General features: G+C 37.9%; 1 protein-coding gene across 5 annotated transcripts in view; it reads right to left on the bottom strand.

The window, feature by feature from the left end:
- GNAS (GNAS complex locus) overlaps window positions 1-24,818 on the bottom strand; it is a 158,741-nt gene that overhangs the window by 72,711 nt on the left and 61,212 nt on the right. For 2 of the 5 annotated variants that reach the window (XM_086622691.1, XM_086622693.1), the window contains exon 2: window positions 24,120-24,192. In XM_086622691.1, coding sequence (XP_086478817.1) covers window positions 24,120-24,192 — 73 coding nt within the window. Of the gene's footprint in view, window positions 1-10,462; window positions 10,466-11,214; window positions 11,226-13,164; window positions 13,210-24,119; window positions 24,193-24,818 lie in introns of all 5 variants that reach the window. The other 3 variants (XM_086622694.1, XM_086622692.1, XM_086622695.1) reach the window with 3 other exon arrangements.

Here is a 24,818-nt window from a genome sequence, read left to right as displayed (position 1 = left end):
AGCTCTGATTCTAGATTCAAACACAGACACCATTTGATTCTGTTCCAAACTGCAATTCAAAGCAGTTTCTTCTTCATCAGGATGGTTTTAAAATGCTTTTTCCAAAGTGCCAATCATTGTTAAATGATCTTCCCTTACATCTAGCACAAGTGCCAGTGAGCAGGTAATCCTCAAAAGAGCAAGTCTACCAACATTCATTAGAAGCAAAACACCTAGCTCCGTTACCCCTAAACGCTGAGGTTTATTCTTACAGCTCATATGAAGCTTCACAGATTAACACCCAACCTCATGTTTATAAAGGACAGGTTTGATAATGTCAGTCACACAACTTCTTGTTCATTTCTATGTAGTAAGAAGCAACTACATTATGACAGGAGGCAATGAGAATTAAAACAAGCAAAATTCAGTAGAGTTATTTCCATTAAAAGAGTGTTTTAATCATAATGTTTTTTTATCACAAAATCGAAACTCTTTATACAGACTGTATACAGAGTTCCAAGTAACCTGCCTATTTGTATAGTATCTCCCATATCACTGATGCTACTACTACATTTTTACTGAGATGAGACTATGCCAAAACTCCAGGTTGCACAAGACATGGAATGCGATGCTGACCATAGCTGGGAAGTGCTCAGACCAGCTATGACCATGTGACACTGCTGTGGGGACTGGGGACTGATCAGGACTCGCAATAGGGGGTCCAGCAGAGAGCAGGGAAAATCTTGCAGAGTCTTATCACCATTCTAAAAGAAATTTCAGCAGCAAAAAGCTCACTGGTCTAACCCAACACCCACTTATTCCTTAAGCAAGTTGCCCCACTTCAGCCCTCTGCAGACAGTAACTGCAACACCGAAGCTGTTCTAACACCTCCCGTAACCTCACTTGAGTGATGCTTTCCTCTAGCAGAACTGAAAACTTTACCCTCTAGATGAGCATGTTTCAATCCTAAAGCTCCGAGGTACAATAACATTGGCTCAGTTATAATAAAGAGTCATTCATATCAGGTTAAGGCTGCCCTCATCATAAAATAAACCCATATAGTTTATAATTGTTAAGTGAACAACTTAAGTATTCACGTTTTAAAATCTGATTTCTGGTATTTTAAAATCCCCTATTGTTACAGCCAACACCTATGCCTCCTGAATCTGTAAAGTTACAGGAGGAAAAGTTTCCATTCCACCTTACTTGTACAATTGCCAGCGTTTTTGGACAAACAGCTTCATATTCTGAAAAAGTTTTCTCTGGTTTAGTCCCTCAAAAAGTAACAGGAGTGAAAAAATCACTTGAATTATGATCTTAAGAAAAGCAGTCTCTAAGTGCAACCAACCTAAACGTTAAACTCATCAAAACTAAATAAAAATTGTAGCTGTTAGCACACTTTCCTCGTATGCTCAGTAAAGTCCCAGTGTATTTACATACAGGTACCTTGACACACTTACACAGGCCAAGTTACTCTCTTAACAGCCCAAGAACTAACAGAGAAATTGTTTAATTACAGTCAAGTTTCCATGCAAAAGAGATCAACCATGCTGAATTTCAAAGCCAGCACTGGGAAGAGTAAGTGTAAGGCAAAAGTGCAAAGAATCAAATTTGTACATAAAGAAATTCTCCAAAAGCAACTTTACACTAAAACTGAACTGGTCTCAAAGGCTACACCACACTGGTAACAAGTCCACTCTGATCTTTTAGTATTATTCACCTGGGATGGTCTGGATTTTTTATTTCTGCAGAGTTTATCTAAGTGTCTTTATAAACCACCTCCCATGTTAAGGAAAAAAAAATAAATCTTGCAATACTTATTTGTGTATGTAATCGCAATCAGAAGAGAAGAGGACAGCAAACCGAAGCAGAACCACCGCTTTGCCCATATCAATTGGGCAGAAGAGGTTCAGAAAAAAATACCACAGAGCATATTACTCCATGTTAACGATGTAACCACCTCTGTTGGCACCACCTGTATAAACGGTGTACGCTTCAAATGGTTTTAACTGTTATCCACACTCCTCCCTTCCCACTCAGGAGGAGCCAGGAGAGGAGCCAGGAGGTGCTGCCAGCACAGGCAGACCCGCACATGGCAGCTGGGAGTCTCTGGATGACAACTGCTTTGCTCACAGGAAGACCACTCACCCCATGAGAAACCACCCCAAACATATAAACAATTAAAAAAGCCAAACAAAAACTGGTCTTTTACCTGGAGTTTCAAGATCATATTCTATTTTCTACCTAGACTGGAAGGTAATGTTGAAAATGGAAAAAAAAAATCAAATATGCAAATAGTTCCTGAAAGTAAACCAAAGGTTTTTCTGAACGTAGATTAGCAAGAGGTACGGCCTTGAGTTCAACATTTAAAGCATTCCACTGATTTCTATCACTATATTTAATACAATATGAAATATCTTCATTTCCAGTTATTAAGTTCTGCACTACCAGAAGTGAAGATGATATAAGAAAAATACTTGGAAAGAAACATCAAATATTACCAGGCAACAACAACAAAAATACCGTCCCTTCCTTCTAAGCACAGACACAGTCATCATCACACCAAACCCATTAGCAAAGTTCTTCAGCCAGCATCAGGCAACAGGTTCTACCTACCTGTTCTTCTTGCCAGTCTGATTTTAGAGGATACTGTCAACTAAAAGACACCAAAACCACGTGTTTTATTTCTAGGGCCCTACTTACAGCAAAGTTGGATTCAATTTATTGAAAGAAGTGAAAGTTTCTCTACTGCTACTTCTGAATTTTGCTCTTGATTAAGTCAATCTATGTAAAACTGTGTTACAGGTTAACTGATGAAATGTTTTAGTAAACAAATCCCATACATTTCACAAAATAGAAAGGAAAAAAATATCTTCCTTCAGTGCAGAGGAGCTGTAGAAAGGAACCTGAAAACACAATACACATTTCCCTTACTTAAATATTGTATTTCCCATTATGCCCGTTCACTTACACCGCGTAGTAGGAGAACAATACTTTCACAATTCAATTTTACAGTTCCTTAACTGTGTCACAGCAAGCTATTTTTAGCTACAAAAGCTTAAGTGAACACAGAACGCAACTATGGGTTTTAGGCATACAGTTAGGACTGACTCCTGAGTTCCTCCTAAGTTAGCCCTAAACAGATGGGCAGACACAAAAAACCTCTCTTCTCAGCTTCTCGTCTCATGTGCCTTACAAAACCCGCTTCTGTGCCAGGCAGTTGAACCTTACAAGACAGTACTTTCTAAGTTTACTTTCTTTTTTTTTTTTTTTAAAGTTGGCAGAGTAGTTTTTCCACGTGAGTTTCCTCTTATGCAGATTACATCCCAACAAACACCAAGAGGCTGAGTCTTCTCTCCTCCTGGAGTTATTTTTATTCAAACGGAGCATAAAGGAGACACAGAGCATCTACAATCTGATTCACTGCCTCCTTAGTTCTCGTTTGTGCAAACCTAAGCCTGAATGTATAAAAGAGAAGACCTGAACAGGTTAACAAGTAGGTTTCTGAAAACAAACACCACTAAAATTAAAGTCTTTTCAATATTGATGTTTTAAATGTGAAAGTCAAACATTTCAGGTAAAACACACACACACACAAATGTTTGTTTGTTTTTTAAACAGCTTTAGGAAATGCTGTTTCTGGAAGCAAAGACTGTTTCCCACAGGCCACAATCTACAATGATCCTGGACTTCCAAGGAACCCCACCTCTAGTACCAGGAGCGTTCATTTAACCAGGAAGGTACCGTTTAGAACCAGGAAGGTTCACTGATACTTTGGACAAACATTCTGGATCCAAATTAGCGCCTTCTCCAATGCAACACAAATTAACTGGAAAAATTCCAAACAGCTCTTATGGAAAAGTCTGGAAATCATAATGGATGCAGTGAAGAAACCTTCACTTTACTGTACTCAGCATCTACATGTATTTGAACTTTTACTGAGCTTAAAATTGGAAATTAAATATACCTGAATAAGCACATTTATTATCATTTCCCCTGATAAAAGGGAAGTTATATTGCTGTAATTTAAGTCAAACTATGACAATGGCAACATTATCACGTCCTGGCCCTGACATGACATTTCTAAATGGTAACAGAAAAGTAAAAGATATAGTTCATATCGATGGTATATAATAACTGAGAATGTTAGGCCAAAAGTTACGTGAGAAATAATTTGCTGATAGTTAGCACATCAGTTAGAATACATAGCACACTGCTATAATTGTCCACTTACTTTCACAACATATGGTCCTTTAAATATTAATAATACTGTTTAAATGAGAAACTTATACACAGCTGAAGAAAATAATCTCAAGAGAGTGTGTATATTGCTATAAGTTACAACACTGCAAATTACTTCAACAGTATTGCTTTGGCACAATTATTGACCCAACAGCTGCTACTTTGGCTGCAACAAAACCTATCAAAAGCACTGAGAAGCTGGAGATACCTTGGCTTTATCCGAATCTGATTGACCTCACTGGCGTCCCAGCTAACGCGGAGGTATTAACCAGGCAGCACAACTAATTTGCAAGATTTGCATTCTATTTATGGATGATAAAATGAAAAAAGGAAAACAAGAAACTTCAAAGGATAAAGACTTTTTAGAGTATTCTAGTATTAGTCTTTTTAATAAAACAGAAAAACATACTGAATGTGACTTAACTTCAAAATCTGTTATGAATCCCACTTCTTGAGTTCCTAAAGTGCCAGTGGCAGAACCTGGCAAGAGACCTGAAGAGGAATGACTGCAAATCTTTCTCTTACACTTTTTCCCTAATCCTCCACAAGTGCCATTTCTGACACATGATACTGGACTACACAAACCATTACTCTAACCTAGTGTGGCATGGATTCTTAGAAATTCTCTTCCTAGAAATATCGGCAGACCAAGATGCCATCATGTTACAGAAAATGTATGCTTAGTACCACAACTTTGATTAAACAAGTGAAAAATGATGTGATGAATCATCAGTAGCTGTAAAATTCCAAAATATATTCTTTATCAGATATACAAAACAAACTACATGAAACATTTCTTCATTTAAGTATGAGAAGCTGCTTCTCAGCCAAGGGGTAAAACACCAGGTGGTGTGGAAAGGGAGAGGAAGAGAGAAAGAGAACAAGAGATGAAATAAAGCACGTCTCCTCTCTCTCTCCCCCCTTACAAATAATAATATTTTTTTAAAAAATAGGACAACCTACCTCAATAAAGAGCCAAAACATTTGTCTTTGGCTTTTACTTTTATACACCTGATGGTTCAGAGTGGTCCAACAGCAATTTAATGAACGCCGCCAACCTTGTCAAGAGCACTGCTGTAACTTGGCTGCTGCAGCAGTGCAGCACAGCTCACCAGTACAGCCCTCTCGCTCGGCACAGCTCACCAGTACAGCCCTCTCACTCAGTCATCTGCAGCCACAGTTCTCAGCTCTGTGTGTCAACTTTCTGAAACAGCAGTTCTCAAATTTTTTGGTTCCTCCCCATTTCTGTTACCAGAATAGGCTAGATTGTACCTGGGAGAAGGTACACTGCAGGGGACACAGCTCAGGAGAGCTGGGGCTGCTGTGGGAAAGCTGTGTCGGAGGACGGCTGGATGAGCAGGAGGTGCCCCACCAGCCACAGCTCAGCCGCTCACGGGTCCCAGGGAGGCCCGAGGATGGGTGCTGAGGCTCCTGATGCGCCTCTGGCAGACTGTGCTCCTCCCAGGTATGTTCCCAGCTACCAGGAGGAGAAAGGGAAGAACGTACCCCACTTTAGTAATCACTAACATATGGCAAGACAGACAAGGCTTTCCTCCAAAACGTTTAACATACAGAATTACAAAATCTTTCTCCATGCAAAGTTTAACAGAAAGAGAAACCGAGTTTATTCCCACAGGCTGCAAGAGTCAGTTTTCAACACATGCAAACAACATGCAGAAATGCTTTATGAATCTACTACCTGGAAATCAGATAACACCACAGATCTACCTACAGCATAATGATATTCACTGGTGTCTCCTCACATACTTTTGTGAAGGAATTAAGCAAGACTTTTCAGGAGTTTAGACCTCCTATAGAACACAACATAACCAACTGCATATGCTGCGTGTTCCAAATACATTAAGTCATGTATTTTAGTAGGTTATTAATAGTTGACGTTGGCAGAGAAAAGCTACATTTCTCTAAAAACATATATCATGTAAACCTAGTCATAAACTTTTTTATGATTAGTTTTTTTATAAATCACTGTGCTGACATTAGCTAGTCAATCCTCAACCTTTCCTAAGGGCTAGACTGAGTATTAAAGTACATCCAAGGTGTGGCATCGTATCAGTTTACGCTTAGTGGCAGTTACACAACTAGAGCAAATTCTCTGCCAGCTTCATCATTTGAAACCAGAAGCCTATGACAATGCTGAATTTTACCAAGTGACTTTGAGGGAAAAAATCCCAGTGGACAACTTACAGTCAGCTGTGTAACTACGTATCAAGTCACTACAGGGGGAAAAATTAACACAACCATTTTCACACTACATGATAATTATGCAATTCGCAAGGTAAGAAGGCGGTGAAAGCGTTCTGTCTTGAGCACTGTGCCTCAGAGCATACTTCAAGTATTGTCTGACCTAACTATGCATTTATCATTTCTGCATTAGCAATCAATAAATAAGGAGAAGGGAGCGAATAAGTAACTGAGTAATAATTTCACCTTGGGCAATCAACATTCAAATCCAGCATTAATATTCAGGAAATGCCCCAAGTCTCAATCGTTAAGTATTACCACACCCTGGAACATTTTACTACATATCTGTATTGACATCATGAGATCCAAACTTCAAATGGAATTGCTTGCCATTTTAAAGATCTTCTTGGAATGAAGGGACGCTAGCTACAACAGCATATATAAACTCCACCTCTGTGCCAAGACAACCGAAAACAATTAAAATGCCCCGATGTGTTCTCAAACCATTGAAGAGTTGGAAGTTGAGACTACAGTTTTTTTAAATACAAACAATCATCTTTTGGAAGGTTAAATTTAAGAAAATTTGAATCTTAGACTAAGAGGGACATGTTCTATTTAATGAGAAGCAATCTTTTATCATTTCACCTCACTTAGTATCGTACATCCGCTACACAACTTTCTAAAATATTTACAGCCACGCTCCTGATCTTACACAACTCAGCTTTCAGTGAACATTAAGCACATGCAAATTGCTCTAGGAATCAAACACACCGCTTGACACCCGGCATTGCGCAGGACTCCCATACTACAACTCCGTGACAACCGCTTCAGCGGGCACCCACATGCGTAAGGTGGGCCACACACCACGAGCACAGGGAGGTCGGAAAGACAGGCTGCTGGCAGGTACCTGCAGGCCCTCTGTGGATGCTCCAGCACCAGCTCAGACGCTGCCCCTGTAGATGAGAGGTGGGCCTGGACCAACACCTCCCACCATACTCACATCCAACTATCTCTGCAACGAACAAGTGGTTGCTGAGTCCTTAAATACTATGGTGAGGTCCTGAAACGGGCAGTTTCTGAAAGGGGAAATTGTAATCCCTTCTTCCAGCAGTGACAGAAGGACGTGCAGTGTATCATCTGCCATCATTAACCAATCATCTTCACATCACCAACTGCAAGGAGTTCTGCAAGTTGCTTTCTACCAAACTTGATTCTTTAGATTTCCTCACCAGAGTTAACAGAGAATTCAGAAGTCCAGGGACATATAATTCCATTGTAATCACTTTTATAATACTTTCAAATGAAACTTCTTAAAAAAATCGAATCCAAGAAGTAGAGACTTCAATGTTTAAATGTTTACCATCCTTTGCAGTATTATTATTTTTAAAGACATTGAAGAAAAATCTGAAATAAGTCATGTATTTACTTTCATTTTGCAAAAAGGACATTTATTTTCAGGAAAAATATCTTCTCCACAAAGTAACTGGGTGTCCTTTTTTGACAAAGCAAAAGCTAGACAAAAAGAGAAAAACAACAAGGAAACTGCGAACACTATCGAATTAGGCGACACATTTGCTTGAAGATCTAAAGTTTAAGGCACTGCAGTCATACTGAGTACCATTCCATATACAACTACTATACAAAGGGTTAACGTACAATACGCAGCCGTTAATTGTCATAGATAACAATAGTCAGAGTTCAATAAATTGGTAGGATTATAGCGCAGTTTTATTACTACCTCCAACACTTTTACTGATGCGCTTATTACTTTTTTTATAGCGTACTGCTCTTGAGCAACCAGTTTATAATATTTACCCTTTTAAAACTAGGTATACAGAGAATACAGTTACATAAAAAAGGGCACCAAGTTTACATGGCAATACTGGTGCCGCAGCTGACAGATCACGCATGCATAGTAATTACACACATCTTGCACGGACAAACCTACTTATAAGCCTAGAGGCAAAAGACAGCTGCCAAAATCCACGCGTTTTATGCATTACAAAAAAGCATGAACTAGGACTGGTCTTTTTCTTTTACAAGATGAGGATAAAAATACCACCACTACAAACAGTTTTTGTATACACATCACACGCACAGACTACTTTTCTATCTTTAAATTACCTCTATTAGCTGCAGTATGTCAAAAGAAATTTTAGTCCAACACAAATAAACCTTAGATGTTGAACGTGGTAAAAATACTACATAATACTGGGATGTTTTTTCATTATCTTTTAACCATTTCCAAGCGTAGTTCTTTTGTATGCCTCCATTAATTCAATTTATCCTTAAACCTAGAATTATCTAGTATTGGTTTTAGTCCTCACATTAAAAGCTACAAGTAACCTACCACCAGCTGACTCAAACTCACTGCAACTGCAGTTGGTGAACAACATACCACCCTCTCACACACACAGCAAAAACAACTCTTCTCAGGCATGCACTTTCAGTTTGTGATGCAGACAACGGACACACAGATTGTAATTCAAAATCTGTATGTTCTCATAGTAAGAGATTCAAGTATCATGCCACCTTTAGAACATCCTACACTCTTGCTGAAGCAGGAAGTTGCCTTGCAACGATAAGCTGTGAATCTGCACACTGAGCATTCTTTTTTTTGTGTTTATCTACATCACACAGAAAATGCCTTCTATATTACACCATTTCTTCTCAATCCTGAACAATGGCAAAATGGAAACCTCTTGACAAAAACACCTATGTGGACATCCAGAGTGTCAACATAGACTTAGCACAAAACATCATCATCCTATGGCTGAAGGATGTCTGGTACATGTATGTGTCTTCAACAGACACTGAATGAGTAATTCCAAACACATCCTAGCATGTGTACAAAGAGAACTGGGGACTTGACCTATCCCCATCTTCTGACACATTTGCAGTACATCCCTCTTTTACTACTCTCACCCAGAAGTAGAATAAGCCTGTTTCTAAGACCACCACTTTCAGAAAAAAATGAGTGGGAAGGAAAGCACTAAATCGTGACTGGGACCCACAGTCTTCCATATCAAAACTTGTGGGACAGTTTAATTCACTGATAGTTTAATGGCACACAACTTGGTAATTCCAGACAGACTGTGACTGAGAGAAAGTGACTGTTCACAACGTCAGAACATGCTTTAAAAAAAATGCATTATTTATTGCTTTTTTTAGGCGTTGGTTACAGAATTTAAAATTACCTTTTCATATAGGTAGTTGTTGGCAATGGTGTCCTAAATTAAAATGAACCCAAATAAAGGCAGTTTTAATTCAGATACTTTGTAACTTATTTGTGCCCTCAATAATGTTACTTTAGTCACTCTCTCTATATATACATAGTATTCCTTCTGAACTGAAATGAAGCTAGCATAAAAACTTAGGTATCTAAAACCAGAACAATCTTCCCAAATCAGATTTTATTTTCATTACAGTATCCTTTGCTATGGCAGTTTGTTTGCTGCTCAGATCGCATTTCACACAGGAGACAGAATACAAAAATAAGCTCTATTTATTGCATTACAGAGTTATCAAGTAATAAAAGGACCTACACGCAATCTATCATACTTCTAGTTCAAAATGCCTTCTGGATGATAAATATTTTAATGAAACTCAACACAGTGCAGGTGCATCAGCATGAAATGAATAGATAGTGCTGGCTATGTATCAGAAAACACACAAACAAAAATCTTCCAAAACCTTCCAGTTAATCTGCAGTCCAAAGAAAACAGGAAGTCAACACAGGTCAGAGAAAGAAATACATATACTAAACTAACTCCTGCCCTCTTGGGACTAAATCCTGCCCTCTGCTCAATGAAGCACAAACGTAATTGTGCTTCGCTCACTGAAAGGAAAAATATAGTCTTTATTAAATAATCTTATGATTGCTTGATTAGTGCTTGGAAAATAAAAAGCACTATTTAAGTGCTAAATATTATTAGCTTTTTCAGAACATCAGCTCCAAACTTGTCACTCCTCATTTCCTTCTCTCATAACTCTCTTCATTCATGTCATCAGAAGGCATCTTATTTTCAGCAACAAATACGAGCTACTTCTCCCCCCCCCCACAATGTGGCTGGATGTGCTGAACTACTGCTGAGGTTGCTTGGCAACTAGTGAGATGTATCAGAAAAAGAGATAAGGTCCAGAATGAATGGAATTGAAGAGAACTATATTTGGTTTCATTAAGAGATACTAATGCACTCAAACCATACCAATTTGAATTCTCCACACTCAGGTGAAATTTTGCCATTTCTTTCACAATACAGACATCCATAATCACAGAGTCCCACTAAATCCATTAAGCCACCTCCTCAGGCACATACATGTCTGCCTGTACGGAAGAGACTTCAAAATCAGGGCTTTTACTTGAGTTAGCAGTTTGGTACAGCAAGGAACACTCACGTAACACAAACACTTAGTAAGTATTTTGAAGAATTTTAGGCCAGAGAGGATAGTGGAATACTTTCAGTGTACCATAAGCCACTGTGCTTCTCCATATACCTTAGCATAAAGTCGAAATTTTAAATGAAACAATTTTTCCTGAAAGTCAGAGTTTGAAACGAGATGAGACTGAGCACCCAAGACTCTTGCAATAGCAGAGAACCGATTACAAGAAGTCTGCCCCAATAATTCAAGGAGGTAAAAAAAAGTCTTATGCAGCAGAAGATGGAAACACACCTAACAGTGCCTACTGAAAGAGTTTCTTTCTTATCTCAAGCTCTTCAACTAATTTTATCTGGATCATGTGAGTAAGAATCAACTAGTCTGGCACAAGGGACGACCTTCTGACATCACCTCAGATCCTGCTCAATCTTTGATGCTTCAGAAGGAAGGGAAAAATAGTGACAAAATACAACTAGTAAACTATCTGCTGGGAAAAAACAAAGCCAAAAGTCAACCCCCGCACTCTCCCACCTCTCTGATGCCTGCAGGCAAACACAGGACTCGAAGGTTTCAGGGCTTCAAATACCAGCAGTGAATTGCATATATCATAACGATGTTCAGGGTAATAAAAGCAAAAGCAAAGCACGCCAGTGCTAAGGAAGCGAGTGGCTTACAGCACACGAAGCAGGCTCCGTGCTGCCCACGGCCAGGGCGGGCACCACCAGCACACACACCCGCATCAGGAGAGCGCTATCCCCAAGAGCTGAAGTGTGGTTTAAAATGAAACCTGTCCTTCCCCGAGAGAGCTCAAATGAGGCTTCTTCATCCCCAACAGATTATTTCAATTAAAATCTCTCTAATGCTAGGGAAGTGAATCTCAATGCCTGCCTTCATTTCTAGGGATCTTTCCCACACAGCGCTACAGTTGGACACCCTCCTTGGGAACCTTGTACAACTCCTGGGGCCTTTCTTTTAAATTCTTTCCAGTAATTCCACAACCTTCATGAAGTGAAGACACCAGCATGGGATATACTATTTTAATCACACTCTCACCAGTGCTGGAAGTCTACTTTATTACCAAGGTTTCACTTTGCCTTTTTTTAGGCATCCAAGCCTGCATTTGTCTCTTTGCCACAAAAAAGCATATCAAGGTAACTAATTGACTTAAGTCCTTTTCCAATTGGATGGATACAATCTACATTCTGACTCCTGTGAGACTGTCTCACATTCAGCTGTATTAAACCAAATTTCTGAAGTACAACTTTTAAACGCATTATTCAGATCAGTCTAAGAGAGTAACCTGACCTTCCCAGTACTAACTGCATGACCAGTTTGCGGAGAGGGGTTTCAGATCAAATCGGGCCAGCAATCTAAAGAATGATTTTATATATGTAACCATCAGTTCCCTGGAGGCTTTCCAAGAAGTAGTCCCACTCACTGCCTCTATTAACCACCGCACTGAGGAGATCTATCAGTAAGCCAGCTCCTACATTCCCCTAATATATGCACTATTAATTTCACACAATGCAATTTTTTAAATCAAAATATAATGTGATATTACATCAAATATCAAAAACAGTTTATTTTATCAATCAGATCTATAATCTTTCCAAAAGGCAGAGGTTCATTCATCAAGATCTCACTGTCTGTGAAGCTAAGCTGGCCATTAATGTATACACCTATACACCCTTGTAATAAGAAACCATAATAAGTAATAATAATAAAACGCCCGTATCTGATGTCGAGAATCTGAGCAATCTCTTACTTTAAGCAATGGAATTGTTCCCCTTTTTCTAAGCATTACAAATAAACTAACGCTAGCGTTTCTCACATAGTTCTTTTGGGATTCTTCTCCATTATTTATTCTTGTTTTGAAAATAGCCATATTCTAACAAATGATCCTGATATTTGCTCTTCTCACAGATGCTAAACTTCCTTTTCTAGTTGCAGCATTGTACAGGATGGATACAAATTTTTTTTGTAGGGAATAAAATATCTATAGAATATTTTTGCTTTGTCTACATAACTATGTATCATTTTACCTTCTGCATTCAGTAACAAATCTATGCCCAAACAAGACTATTAAAAATAAAATTAAGTGAAAAAAAACTTACTGTTTTCATATTGTCCTACGGGGTTTAAGTTTTCCAAAACTATCAGAATAGAATCTGTTCATTTTAATTAACAAATTAGAGGTCTCACCTGAATAGAGAGAAATAAATTTTTAAAATTTGACAAGTATTTGTTCTGGGACTGAACTGGATAAACTTTCTATCTCTAAGGGAGATATACCTAGTAGGCCTTGAAATAAACAAATAAATAAATAATGTATGCCTATTAAGTATCCCTTATAGATATAACCTACGACTATCACTTCTGTCTACTTTCCCTTCTTCCTCCCTCCCCCTCTTGGACAACACTTTTTATGTTTCCAAAGTATGCATAAAGTTGTAACGAAAAAAGCCAGACGGTACGTTGCCTTTGTTATTTCAAATCCTCCTTATGATTGTGTAAAATAAGCAGAAATGCTTTACTAAACTCAGCCTTTTTTTCTAGACCCTTCTTTTCCAGTGGTGTCAAAAAGATACTGAGGTAACAGAACACTATGAAGTTTTTCAGTGATAAACATAAGGAAAGTAAACATATGATTGCATAAGATGCAATTACATAAAATGAAGACTGTCCAATTAAGCAATGTCAAAACACAGAGGCAGTATGGAGCATCCTGAATTCTCAATGCTTTGGTGAAACTAGAGTCCAGTGACACAGTTCCCCCCCATTTTCAATTCAAAAAGCTAAGAGGCAAAATAATTACATTTGCAATTTTTAAGCGTCTTATGTGTAAATTACAGAACATATTTTTATCTACAATGTTCAGCATAAGCAGAACATGTTCCTATGAGTAACTATTTTGAAACAACATTAATCATTTTTACATATCAAAAGTAAAAGGTTGCATCTAATTTACAGGCATCTATTTTAGTAAGCTTCAAAACCCAGTACTGAAAATTCAGTAACTTCCTACTCTATAGAAATTCAACAACAAAAAACCCCAAACAACCCCATAAGGCAAAGCTTCCAGAAAGTTGTATAAGGTGCTTGCTGTAAAATACATTGAGACAAAGCATCAGAAACACTTGACTTAAAATTCTTACTGACCCTGACCTCTGCAACTGTTTTGCCAAATATTTGGAAGTGCACAAAGTGTAGATTCAGGACAGGAGAACTGGAACTGCTCTTCCTGACCTGCACGTGGACTTGAGGCTTGTATAGTAGGTCAACCCAGAGTATTATTAGCTTTCCTGAGAACCTTGAGTACTTAACTGAGCCTTTCTCCTTTAGTTTTCTCACTAAGGAAAAAAAAAATAAATAAATTCCTCAGCTTTGCATTGCGCCTACAGTTTTATCACAAATAATGCAGTGCTGTGATTACATTCTCATTTCAGAAAATCAAAAATATTAAATGTTTTTAATAAAATCTTTTCAGCAAATGGCTATGTCCTTGTGATAATTATCTTTTGCTTATTTTATAAAAGTTATTACAACTGTAAGCTTTCATCTTAAATAGTCTTAAACTGTTAAAAGCAACACAAAATACGTGCAGCCATGCCAATCACTGTTATGCAATTAAATTAAAATTCATTAAACCAATTAGTTTAATTTTTCCACAGTAATGCCACATTAAATCAAATGTAGCTAGTATGTTCATTTTAGGTTATTTAAATTATCAGGGTTAAAACAGGTATTACACATAGTTTTCTGAACTTACCAAGTGTCCCATTACACATTTTTATCTATTAAAAAAAAAAAATCCAAACCACAAAAAAAATCCAGCAAGATATGGGCAAGGCATCCTTTCTCATTACAAACTTTACTAAGAAACCTACTTCACTGATACCCATTTCCTCGCAACATTTTCTAATTAATATGAAAATTTATCTTATATGAATAATTGTATTGTCAAAACAGAATAAAAATGCCTCAACTTGAAGGAAACAAAAGTGTATCTATGCACGTGGACCTACAGACAAGAAGAGAGCATTTAAATCCCAATTCTGAAGCAGACAGTGGTACATCTGCCAGCTAGCCGTGAAGTTGCCATTCCAGGCTAAATGTAACGTCTACTGGGACCACACTGAACCTCAGAAGGAAACACTGCACACCTCCGCCTGCTCCATTAGTTCACCCACCACTCCTGGGAGGCTACACGGGTGCAGCTGGGAGAGATGATTAGATTCTCGTGCCTTAACTAAAAAGACAAGGGAACACTATGACTTATTAAATAGCCCTTTGGAGAATACCGTGAGCAACAGGTAAGAGAGAGAAGGTCACACGTCTTCTTGTGCTTTTTTAAGAGCAAACACCTTAAACCAGAACATCAAGACATTCCGCTACTACATTCTGCAAAAAGCAGATAATTTTGCCCTTAGCTGACCAAAAAATACCTCAATGTAATGCTGTTTCTAAGTGAGCAAGCTCAGCTGTTACTGAAAACAAGTAATTCTAACTAACTGCCTGTTTACATTAGAGTACAGTTGTAGAAATAACAATTAAAAGCTGGTGCAGCTACATTTGCGTGGAATCCCAAACACTCACGTACTTACTAGGAACTCAAGATTCAATTGTCAAAGTAAAATAGAGGGCATATTATTTTCAATATCAGGATTCAAGTTACATTTAAAAAAACACCCTCATCAGTGGAAATTCCTTCATTTCAACTTGAGAGCTTTAAATGACCAAGATTAAGCTAAAACAGTTTCTGTATCTCAGCTCTTCATCAGAGATGGGAATTGGGCAACCCTAACACACAAATGCATGATATATCTAAAAATAGAGATAAATTTGCCTGCTGGATTATACTTCAAAGCATTAGCTATGACTGCCTTGATCTAGAAGACACTCGGGAAGGATGCTTACAAAAGTGGAACAAGAGTAGTGTTTTTCATTACAAAAAAAAAAAAACCACAACTCCCTCAGAACCCCACAAACCTGCTCCCCCAGCCCAAGAGAAGAGAAATGACAGGACACGTTGGCTCTTACTGAACCTATCCCGCAGAAACCGTAACAACGCAGGAAGCCCAGCCACCTAAGAAACAGGAACAAGAAATAACACTCCTCTCTAGATTGCTAGAAGGAGCCGTGAAAGGCATAGCATTTATTAATAATAAATCATATCTTACGGGACAAACACAGTAGGTTTTAACATAATGAAATTGAAAAAATCTCCCCAGCTGGAGCGACTGGCAACAGATAAAATGTAGCTATGTCATGAAGTAAGGAGAATCTTCAGTGACTGCAATAATGTGGAGGTATAGTTTTAATATCGAAAAGGTAACCTTCCATGAGCTTGGGGTGATAAAAAGTATTCTGCTCATATATAAAGCAATTCAAGCATCCATATGGATAAATTAGTAAACCCAGTTTTTACTGGGTAAAATCAGAGTACTGTCTAGTCTGCCCATCCAAAACACGTGGGACAAGGAGAAATCCAGATGAAAATTCTTCACATACTCACCGATTCTGTAGCACTGGCTAAAGAAAAGGTAATCACTCTGCAGGTTTGATTCTTGAGAGGAGTTGGGGAAAATCTGATGCACTGAATTTTTTTCAGAAAGGACACTGAAGTGTGGAATATAGATATACATTTAATATTCTCCATATATAGCTATATTTTTGACGTTAACTAAAGTTTTTTGGGGGTATTTAATATGGTTTGTGTTTTATTAAATAATAAGTTAAATAGAATATGATACATTGGCTTATACTAGTAATGTTTGCTGAAGATAAGAAAATAGAGAAAAACACCAATTTCACTCATGAATGTGCAGAGTAAAATATTTAAAAAAAAATACTCAGAGCGAATTGAGGAAGAGTAGGACTTTTTTCAGCTGTTTTCTCTCAGTCTCACTCTAAGATACTGTTGTCCAACTTCAACCAAACTTGAAGGAGGGTTGCAGTTGCAGAGATTAATTTCCAGAAATGAAAATCAGAGCTGAGTAGAAGAGAGACCAAAGTCAGTGCTCCAATGAGGAAAAGCAGGAAGAGCTCATGTAGATCCGTACCAGCCACAGCACATGCTGCCTTTTGTCCAGGTAGCAGGAAAAGCAGAAAAAAGGAATATAAAGGACAGGACGATCTAGGAGTATTTAGGGGACAGTATCACAGGGAACATCAGGGCCATGGACTAGATTGGTTGGAGGGAACAGTAGATACTCGGGAAGCTACAGGTCCCATAGGGAGGAACTGCAGATGCTGTAGAGGAATAGGAGGGAGTACTGCAGAAAAAGATTTGGGAGACAGAACAATTTCAGAAATCAGGCTTCATTAGCTCAGCTACCCCAGAACAGTTTATTTCCTGTTTTGAGAAGATAAAAGGAAATTTGCAAATTTTGTAAAACAGAGTTTATTTTTGTTTGTTTTTACCAAAACTAATGGGTAAAGTCCCACACCTACCATCAAAAGGCAAAATCCTCCCAGACCCATTCATAATGTTTTCGACATAGTTAAATCTTAAACTCTCTTCTGTCTCTCTCTTTTGCTTCTCAGATTACACCACTCATGCTTATTCCTATTCATAGTCATTGTCCTCCAAGCTCTCTGCAACTCTAACTATAAAGCTTTCTACTAGGTTGATAGCTGCCTATGCATACTTAAAAAGCTTTGTGAAATTTAAATCTCAAAACAAATAAAACTACTGCCATATTTTTGGCCAGTCCCTTTACATGCCAAATCATGTCCGCAACATATGCAAATTTAGATTAAGGGACAAGTTTACTACTGTTTTTTTAGTTGTGGGGTTTGAGGTTTTTTGGGTGGTTTTTTTGTGTGTTTTGTTGTTGTTTTTTTTTAAATCAGAAAACTGAAATATTTAACCGAAAGCATAAATGTCAAGTTGCAAGGCCAGGAACAGTAATTCAGAAGACAGAGAGCTCTCAATACACAACACAGAACTGGCAGTTTAAAAACTGCTTTGCTAGGAGGATTCAACATTTCCCACCAATCAGTAAATACAGATAAGACACATGCTCTGCTATGAGCAACACCTTGTTCCCCATGCAAGTATAAAAATTAATAAATTTTCATGTGCAGAGTAAAAGTATTTTAAAATACTTCAATTCTCACTTTCCTTCTTTTACCTAAGTAAGAGAGTTTCTTGAAAGAGCAAACACACAAACCAGGCAGTTGAAAACAGAGGATAATGTAAAAATGAAAGTCTATGCCTTCTTTCAATATTGCGTTGGTATTTCTCCACTTATGGTTACCCTGAGCCTACCATGAGCATCTAAAACCAGACAGAACTAACCAGCTCTTTAAACTTTTAGATTCTTTCATGCATCTCTTTTCTGTAATACTTTCAGGAACCTAAATAACACCATTTTGCACCCTGAAAAAAAAAATTCACTTCACTTGGCTATTTTAATGGCTTTATTTCAGAATGCCGCTAAGCAAGGTATAGGAATTATTCCATTGACTGTTAGAATATTCAGCACCACAGTACGTTAATACTCTGCCAAATAAGGCCCAGCATAGGTATTATAAAATATCAAAATTTTCTGAAAACTCATCTTACAGTATCTAAAAATCACACTTAAGTAGCAGATTTAAATGCAAAACATTTGCACATGTGCCTAATGGACAATGTTCTCACATCTTAGGGTAAGATATCACAATAAACTTGAAAACCCCAGAAACTGGTCATTTTTTTCCTTTTTCTTTACGACATAACGAAATATTAATGCTGCTTCATTGAGGTTTACTTTTTCACAGAACAGAATTTTCCCCTTTGAAGAAATAAAAGCGTTCCCAAAGAAAAGATAAGTGTCAAGCACATAAACACAATATTAAACATTCTAACAATTAAGGAATTTCTTGTTTGCTTAGGTTGTTTAACGTCATCAGATATTACCTCTCATTTCTTTCCAGTTGATGGAAGACAGTTATATTTAACTTGCATAAACATTTTGCATAAACTTTTACAAGCTATATACAGTATTCAGTTCGTAATCATAGTATTTATTCACTCGTGGTATATTCTTGTCTTTTCACAAAACTCAATTACACAACTGTGTCAGCTCTTAAGACAAGACCTAAAATAGACTGAAATACATATCCTCCTCCCACACCTTCACTGGATGTTCTATGGCACAAATTTTGATCAAAACCCCTAACTACTGGTTCAGCTGAAATGGAACTTTTCACAGTCTTGAACAGACATGTACACACAACCTTTCCGGTGCAGTAACACCTCATCTGTGTCCTGAAACAGGAGCTGAGGGGCTCGGGGGGGAAGTGCTCTCTGCCTCAAATCTGCAGAAGTCTCCTGACATACACCACGATGCGAAGAAAGAAAGAAGGGGAGCAGGGGGTGGAGGAAATCACACACCAAGGCCCCCTCCAACTCAACTTCCAATGTTACTCAAACACCAGGAAAAAATTATTTTTGTTGCCAGTAGCATAAAACACAATAGTCAGCTTGTTTCTTGGCAAGGAACTGATGCGACCATTCTAAAAACATGGTATTGGTACACAAATCTAAAGGAACTGTGAAAACAGGGCAATAACATTTATGTATACAAACTAATATTAGCCATTAGGAGGGAATTCATTAGTTTAGACGACTTAGTTATAAATATTTTACTTTCTCTTCACTCATTAGCTTCCCTTCCATAAAATCACACACATAAAAAGACCAAAGTTAGAAAACAAAACACAGTATCAGATAGCAGAAGAGTAAAGTTACCAAGACAGGAGTCATTTGAGTCACAAAAGAGATTGACACTGACCAATGTGACTAGATAACATCATCTACTGGTTTATGTGAAACAATGGTGGTACTACAGTTCAACTTTTGGTGGATAAAATGCATAAAGAAAAGATTAGAAAGCATCGAAGACACTTTTCCTTCCTCCCAAGCAACTAAATGTAGGTGAGAAAAGAAAAAAGTTCCAAATCTTTAAGAGGTTGACTCGGCTTTCTTAACTTCCTCACTAAGATAAAATTATTTTTTAAAGTACACAAGAAATGCAAATATATTTGTCATCTAGGTCTTGAAAATACAGCTATTCAGTTCTGCTTCTGCCCTCATATTAACAGATTTGATAAATATACAAACTTGTATTCCAAACTTCAACATACCAGTTTAAGAAATAAAGCCATCATTATACAACATCATTTGGGAAAATGAGGCTTACAAGCATTATATAAAATTCCCTATAACCTCAAAACTTCCTGAATCATAAATACTATCCAAATTTACTGAGCACAAAGGCATATTCCCCTTATTTGTCAATCTTTGTAGTGGATTTCGTAAGTCACATTTCAACAATTTATTTCTATCTAAATATTTCTGCTTGTCCCAGTTTTTCCCATGACACTTCAAAATTGTCTATCGCCCTTGCCAATTTCCCACTTTCTAAAATCGTGCATGACTGACGCTCTCCTTAGAGTCTGTCAGCCAAACCCACAGTGATCACATAGGGAAAAATCACTTTTTTTAAAAACAAAAAAAGTCAGTGAAAGGCCATCATCTTAGAAGCAAAGAACCCCAGCTTCAAAATAACACAGAAAACATTTTTTTTCCTCTTCAACCTGAACTAAACTTTTACATTCATTCTTCCAACTATATTCCTTACTCATCCTGTCCTCCATTTCCCAGTTTTAATCTTTTCTGGTTCACAGATTGACATCTGCACAGTCAAAAGAGAAGATTTTAGCTCCTCTTCATCAGTGGATGATCACAAAATGCAGTGTGCGACAGCAGAGACGTACTCCTCTGGAATAGCCTCATGAAAAGACAGTTGAAGTGCTGAGGAGGGAGGGAAGGAAAGGAAGGGAAGTCACAGGCTTCCTGCTATTACAAGCCAAATTTAAACCCTTTCTACATCACAAGGGGCTCTGTTGTTGGCAGTAACGCAAAGAGTAGAAAATTTGGTTGATATGGAGTCTTCATTATGCTTCCACGTTAAAGGCACACTGGAAGAATAACTGTGGGGAAGCCATGCTCCCATTACTTATGAAATTGCTGTAGGACAATGTCAGTTGATAGCCCTGGCACCTGAAGCCACCCTGCAAGAGCTGGAAGCGGGCTAAGCCCTTCCAAAAACTCCATCCAGAAAAACCTGTGCTGTAGACCATGCCTTGCTTCTCCGATATTCTATTCTGCTCACCAATGCAACAGTGCTGTTACTTCCCACACGCCACCTTCACAACAGAAACAACAACAACAAAATAATCTATTTCTGTCTCTAACTCAACTACAGATTATGAAAGGAACACTGAAAATTTTTTAAACAGTCTTTACTGTAGTTAACTTGGCTAGAACGTTAACCACCTTCAAATTCACCTTAGCATTGTTAACTATTAAGCACATTAATTACCTGGAACACTTGATTCCATACAGTTCCTCAAATAATTAATTAGCTAAAAGCCATCAAGGATTGGAGTCCCAAAGGAAATTCTTCTAGTTTTGTAGAATTACATAGATTTCACCTTGTTAAATGCTACACCTCTATGTGAGGCCAATTCACCTAAATGCACATGACAACTGTCCCTTCGTCTATTTAGGGCCAGAATCCTAAAACCAAAACAAATAAAAAATCCCCACACTCACTGAAGGAAGCTAGTGCATTTAGCACTGGATATCCTGTTTAGTCACCAGATTTAATAACAGTATTTGGGTAACATTAAAGAAAAACTTTTTTGATTCCCTGTTCGTAGCACATTAGACGTTTTTCGTAACTGGAATCCTCTTTCTACTTCAAACATTAATTATCACAGGACAATCAAATCAAAGGCAAACACATTTCAGACAGGACTTGACACTGCATTTCTTTCAAGCCACATGAATAAACCGCACCAACAGAAATCATTCAAAACTACAGTTACGCACACAGACACTAACATTTAAAAACATATCTTCATCTCCAGCATAGTAGTTTCCACAACCTCTCTGCTGTTATTCATCACATCAACCGTGGTGTTGTATGCAAACATGTTTATGTTCCAGAGCAACTGAAAAGAACATTAAGAGAAGTAATACTTTACTTTTCCTGCCCTTCCAAAAACACTCCACACTATCTCTCTCATTAGCTGCATCCGACACCACTTTTCCACAAGGTAAACAGGGCAGAAAGGGATGTATCGGGCAAAAAGGATAGCAGGGAAAGCAGGACAATGTATGGAGCAGTTATTTACTTTGAAGAAAATACAAATTACTTAAGGACTAACGTGTAACTTGTGAGAATTTCAAAACACTGAAAACCAGCCTTCTCCCCCCTGTAAAGCATGTTATGATCTACCGATTACTTTTGGCAACAAAAACCTAAAACTACATGCATGATAACTTACTTTTTGTACGTTCTGTATATACCACTTTTTAATTTGATTTAATTGATTAAATTAATTTTAATTTAACACCTGAATGTTCCAACACGTACAACCCACAGAAGGACAAGCACAAAGGCCTGACTGCAAGACAACACGCCGTGGACGCCCCACGGTTCCTGAGCTGCATGCAGCTCTCCTGCAGTTCATGCAGGGCTCCCAGACTGGAGTATGCCATGTGATTGGCAGCAGGGCTGTGCTGGCACAAGGCTGCTAGGTAATCCAAATCCCTTGCTATGAGAAGGCAGGAGCTAGGAGACGCTCCTGAGGCCAAATTTGCCATTTTGCCCTGGAATCCAGCTGCATGCTCTGCTCAGCCCCAACCTACAACACGTAAGTGAGATAATCAAGGAACGCATCGCTGTTGCAAATCCCAGAGCATGTCCCAGTCCCTCCCCAGCTCTGCAAGCTTTGTGTAATGGGTCTCCGGACCCTGAGTTCCACACAAATTTGGGTATGCAGCTTGCAGGGTGGAGAAAGTTATGTACCCACGTAATACACCATTCGTTACACACCAGGATCATCTCTTTAAGACCATCTGTATGCTTAGAAAACATAAATTGTGTTGGTTAAATGGATTGATGTTTTTAAAAGGTGCCAGGGATCCTTGACGAACACTTTACTTAACACCTAATGTTGAGAGCTGTTCCATCAGTCAACTCATGAAAATCTTAAGTCACACAAGTCTTTTAAGAGGTCTTTAGTAACAAGAGCAGCCAAAATAACAGAGACAACTCAGTAGTAACAGGACGCAGGACTGGGCACTTACGAAAAAGAGTTGTCCTGGATAAAGAAAATATTCCCTACAAAGACAAGCTAAAAACATGTAGCACAGAATGTAATTTATTATGAATCAGTCTGAACTTTCTTCCAAAATACAGTGTACCTTATCCTGAACTAGCATTTGGAGATTAGGAAGAAGTATTGTCCAGGCTCCTTGGCTAAACTTTTAGCTCAGACATTGTTACTGTAGAATTAACTAGTGAAATGAAAGACTAGTGAAAGCTTCATCTTCCCAAAAAGGCAGGATTCACAAAAGAGATGTTACTGACTAGAAGCTAGAGGATGCTAATACAAAAATATTATGTTTGAAAACAAGCAAGACAAAACCAGTTATATAATCTAAAAAAATTAAACACAGAAAATAAGCTCTGAAATATCAACACCTTAATTCAATTAGAATTAATTTAGCAGGTTTTGGTATACACACACACAAACGCTTGCAAGTGTAAACTAACATGCAGAAGAATCTCTTCCTCCTCCCTAGCAAGGCTAGAAGAAAAGTTAGCAAACACAAATCTTCCACAGACAAAATAATAAATTTCCATTTTCCCTAACATAATGCCATTCCTCTCCTCACAACTATCAAATAATTGAATAGATTTTAAGTGTAAACAATAAAAGCTTTTAGAAACATAACTTAACACAAACATCTGGACAAGCAAACACAACAGAAGAGAGAAGAAAATCTGACCCATAACCCCCAAAATTCATAGCATGGCCTCATTTTGTGAGGAGACAGAAGTAAAAGCCTTACTTGCTCTAAATAAAGAAAACTGCATTCATTTTGTACGCTAACAGGAGGCATGTTTACAGCAGTATGAATCAATGTGCTACAGCAGAGGTAAATCAGTGTCAGCCATGTTGTGAAAGAAACTGCAGTCCAAAAAAAACCACCACAAACAAAACTTCAGCCTTAATCAAATCAGCTATACTGAACCTTGATATAAATAATTATATATCATTAGTTCTTACTTATTATTGGTGCATGACTTCTTCAAGTTAATGTCTATTAACCTCAGCTAAAAACACACGTCCAAATTCTAGAGACCGTGAAACAGTAGTAAGAAGAAAATATACCAAGATATAAAACAAAAGCAATGACTAATAAGGTAGGTTGTAAAGTGGAAAAAAAAAAAAAAAAATGCACTTACTCAGCATTAAATCCATTCACATGCAAGATCCTCATCTGTTTGACTATTGTGCTTTTACCGGATTCACCAGCACCTAGAAAATGAAAGTAAATCAATGTCAGAAGGAAGCATGAGTGATGAAAGGACACACCAGAATTTTTTCTTCAGGGTAAAATTGAGAAAGTTGGTTTTCTCAGTGCAAGAGTGAAAACTGAAAGAAAAAGAAGTAATTGCCACTGGAAACTTCAGTTGTAGCTAAAAATAACTGCCCTGCTCAAGTCATGTGTCAGATCTGAATCTTGGATCACTTCACTGTCCATTTTTCCAGTGCCAACGTTAAAAGCAGATTGCAGGGTTTGGAAGGGAAAAGGACAACTTCAACATTTTGTAGAGAACAAGACAGAGAATGTCAAAACCTGCTTGCCTTGTCACTAATATCTGATGGAGAGAAAGACTGACTGAAGTCCGTATTAAACCGAAGCATTTTCATTAGATCCTGAAAATATTTTAAGTTCGGCTGCGGTTAACATCACCCAGTCAAAAGACTAACTCAAATGACAAGAAATAAGACACGTGGATACTCACATCTGAAAAAGGAAGGCATCCCCTTTAAGCCTCCACCCACAAAGCGACAGAAGCCTCCTTTCTAATTTGTGTCTTGTAAGCAACCTCCCACCCTCTGTACGTGTTCCAAATCAATCACATACACAACGAGATGCA

The sequence above is a fragment of the Tauraco erythrolophus genome, chromosome 18, assembly GCF_009769465.1.
Source record: "Tauraco erythrolophus isolate bTauEry1 chromosome 18, bTauEry1.pri, whole genome shotgun sequence".
NCBI classification, from domain to species: Eukaryota; Metazoa; Chordata; class Aves; order Musophagiformes; family Musophagidae; genus Tauraco; species Tauraco erythrolophus.
The sequence above is the reverse complement of the archived record's forward strand: the minus strand, read 5'-3'. Positions and strand labels throughout refer to the sequence as shown.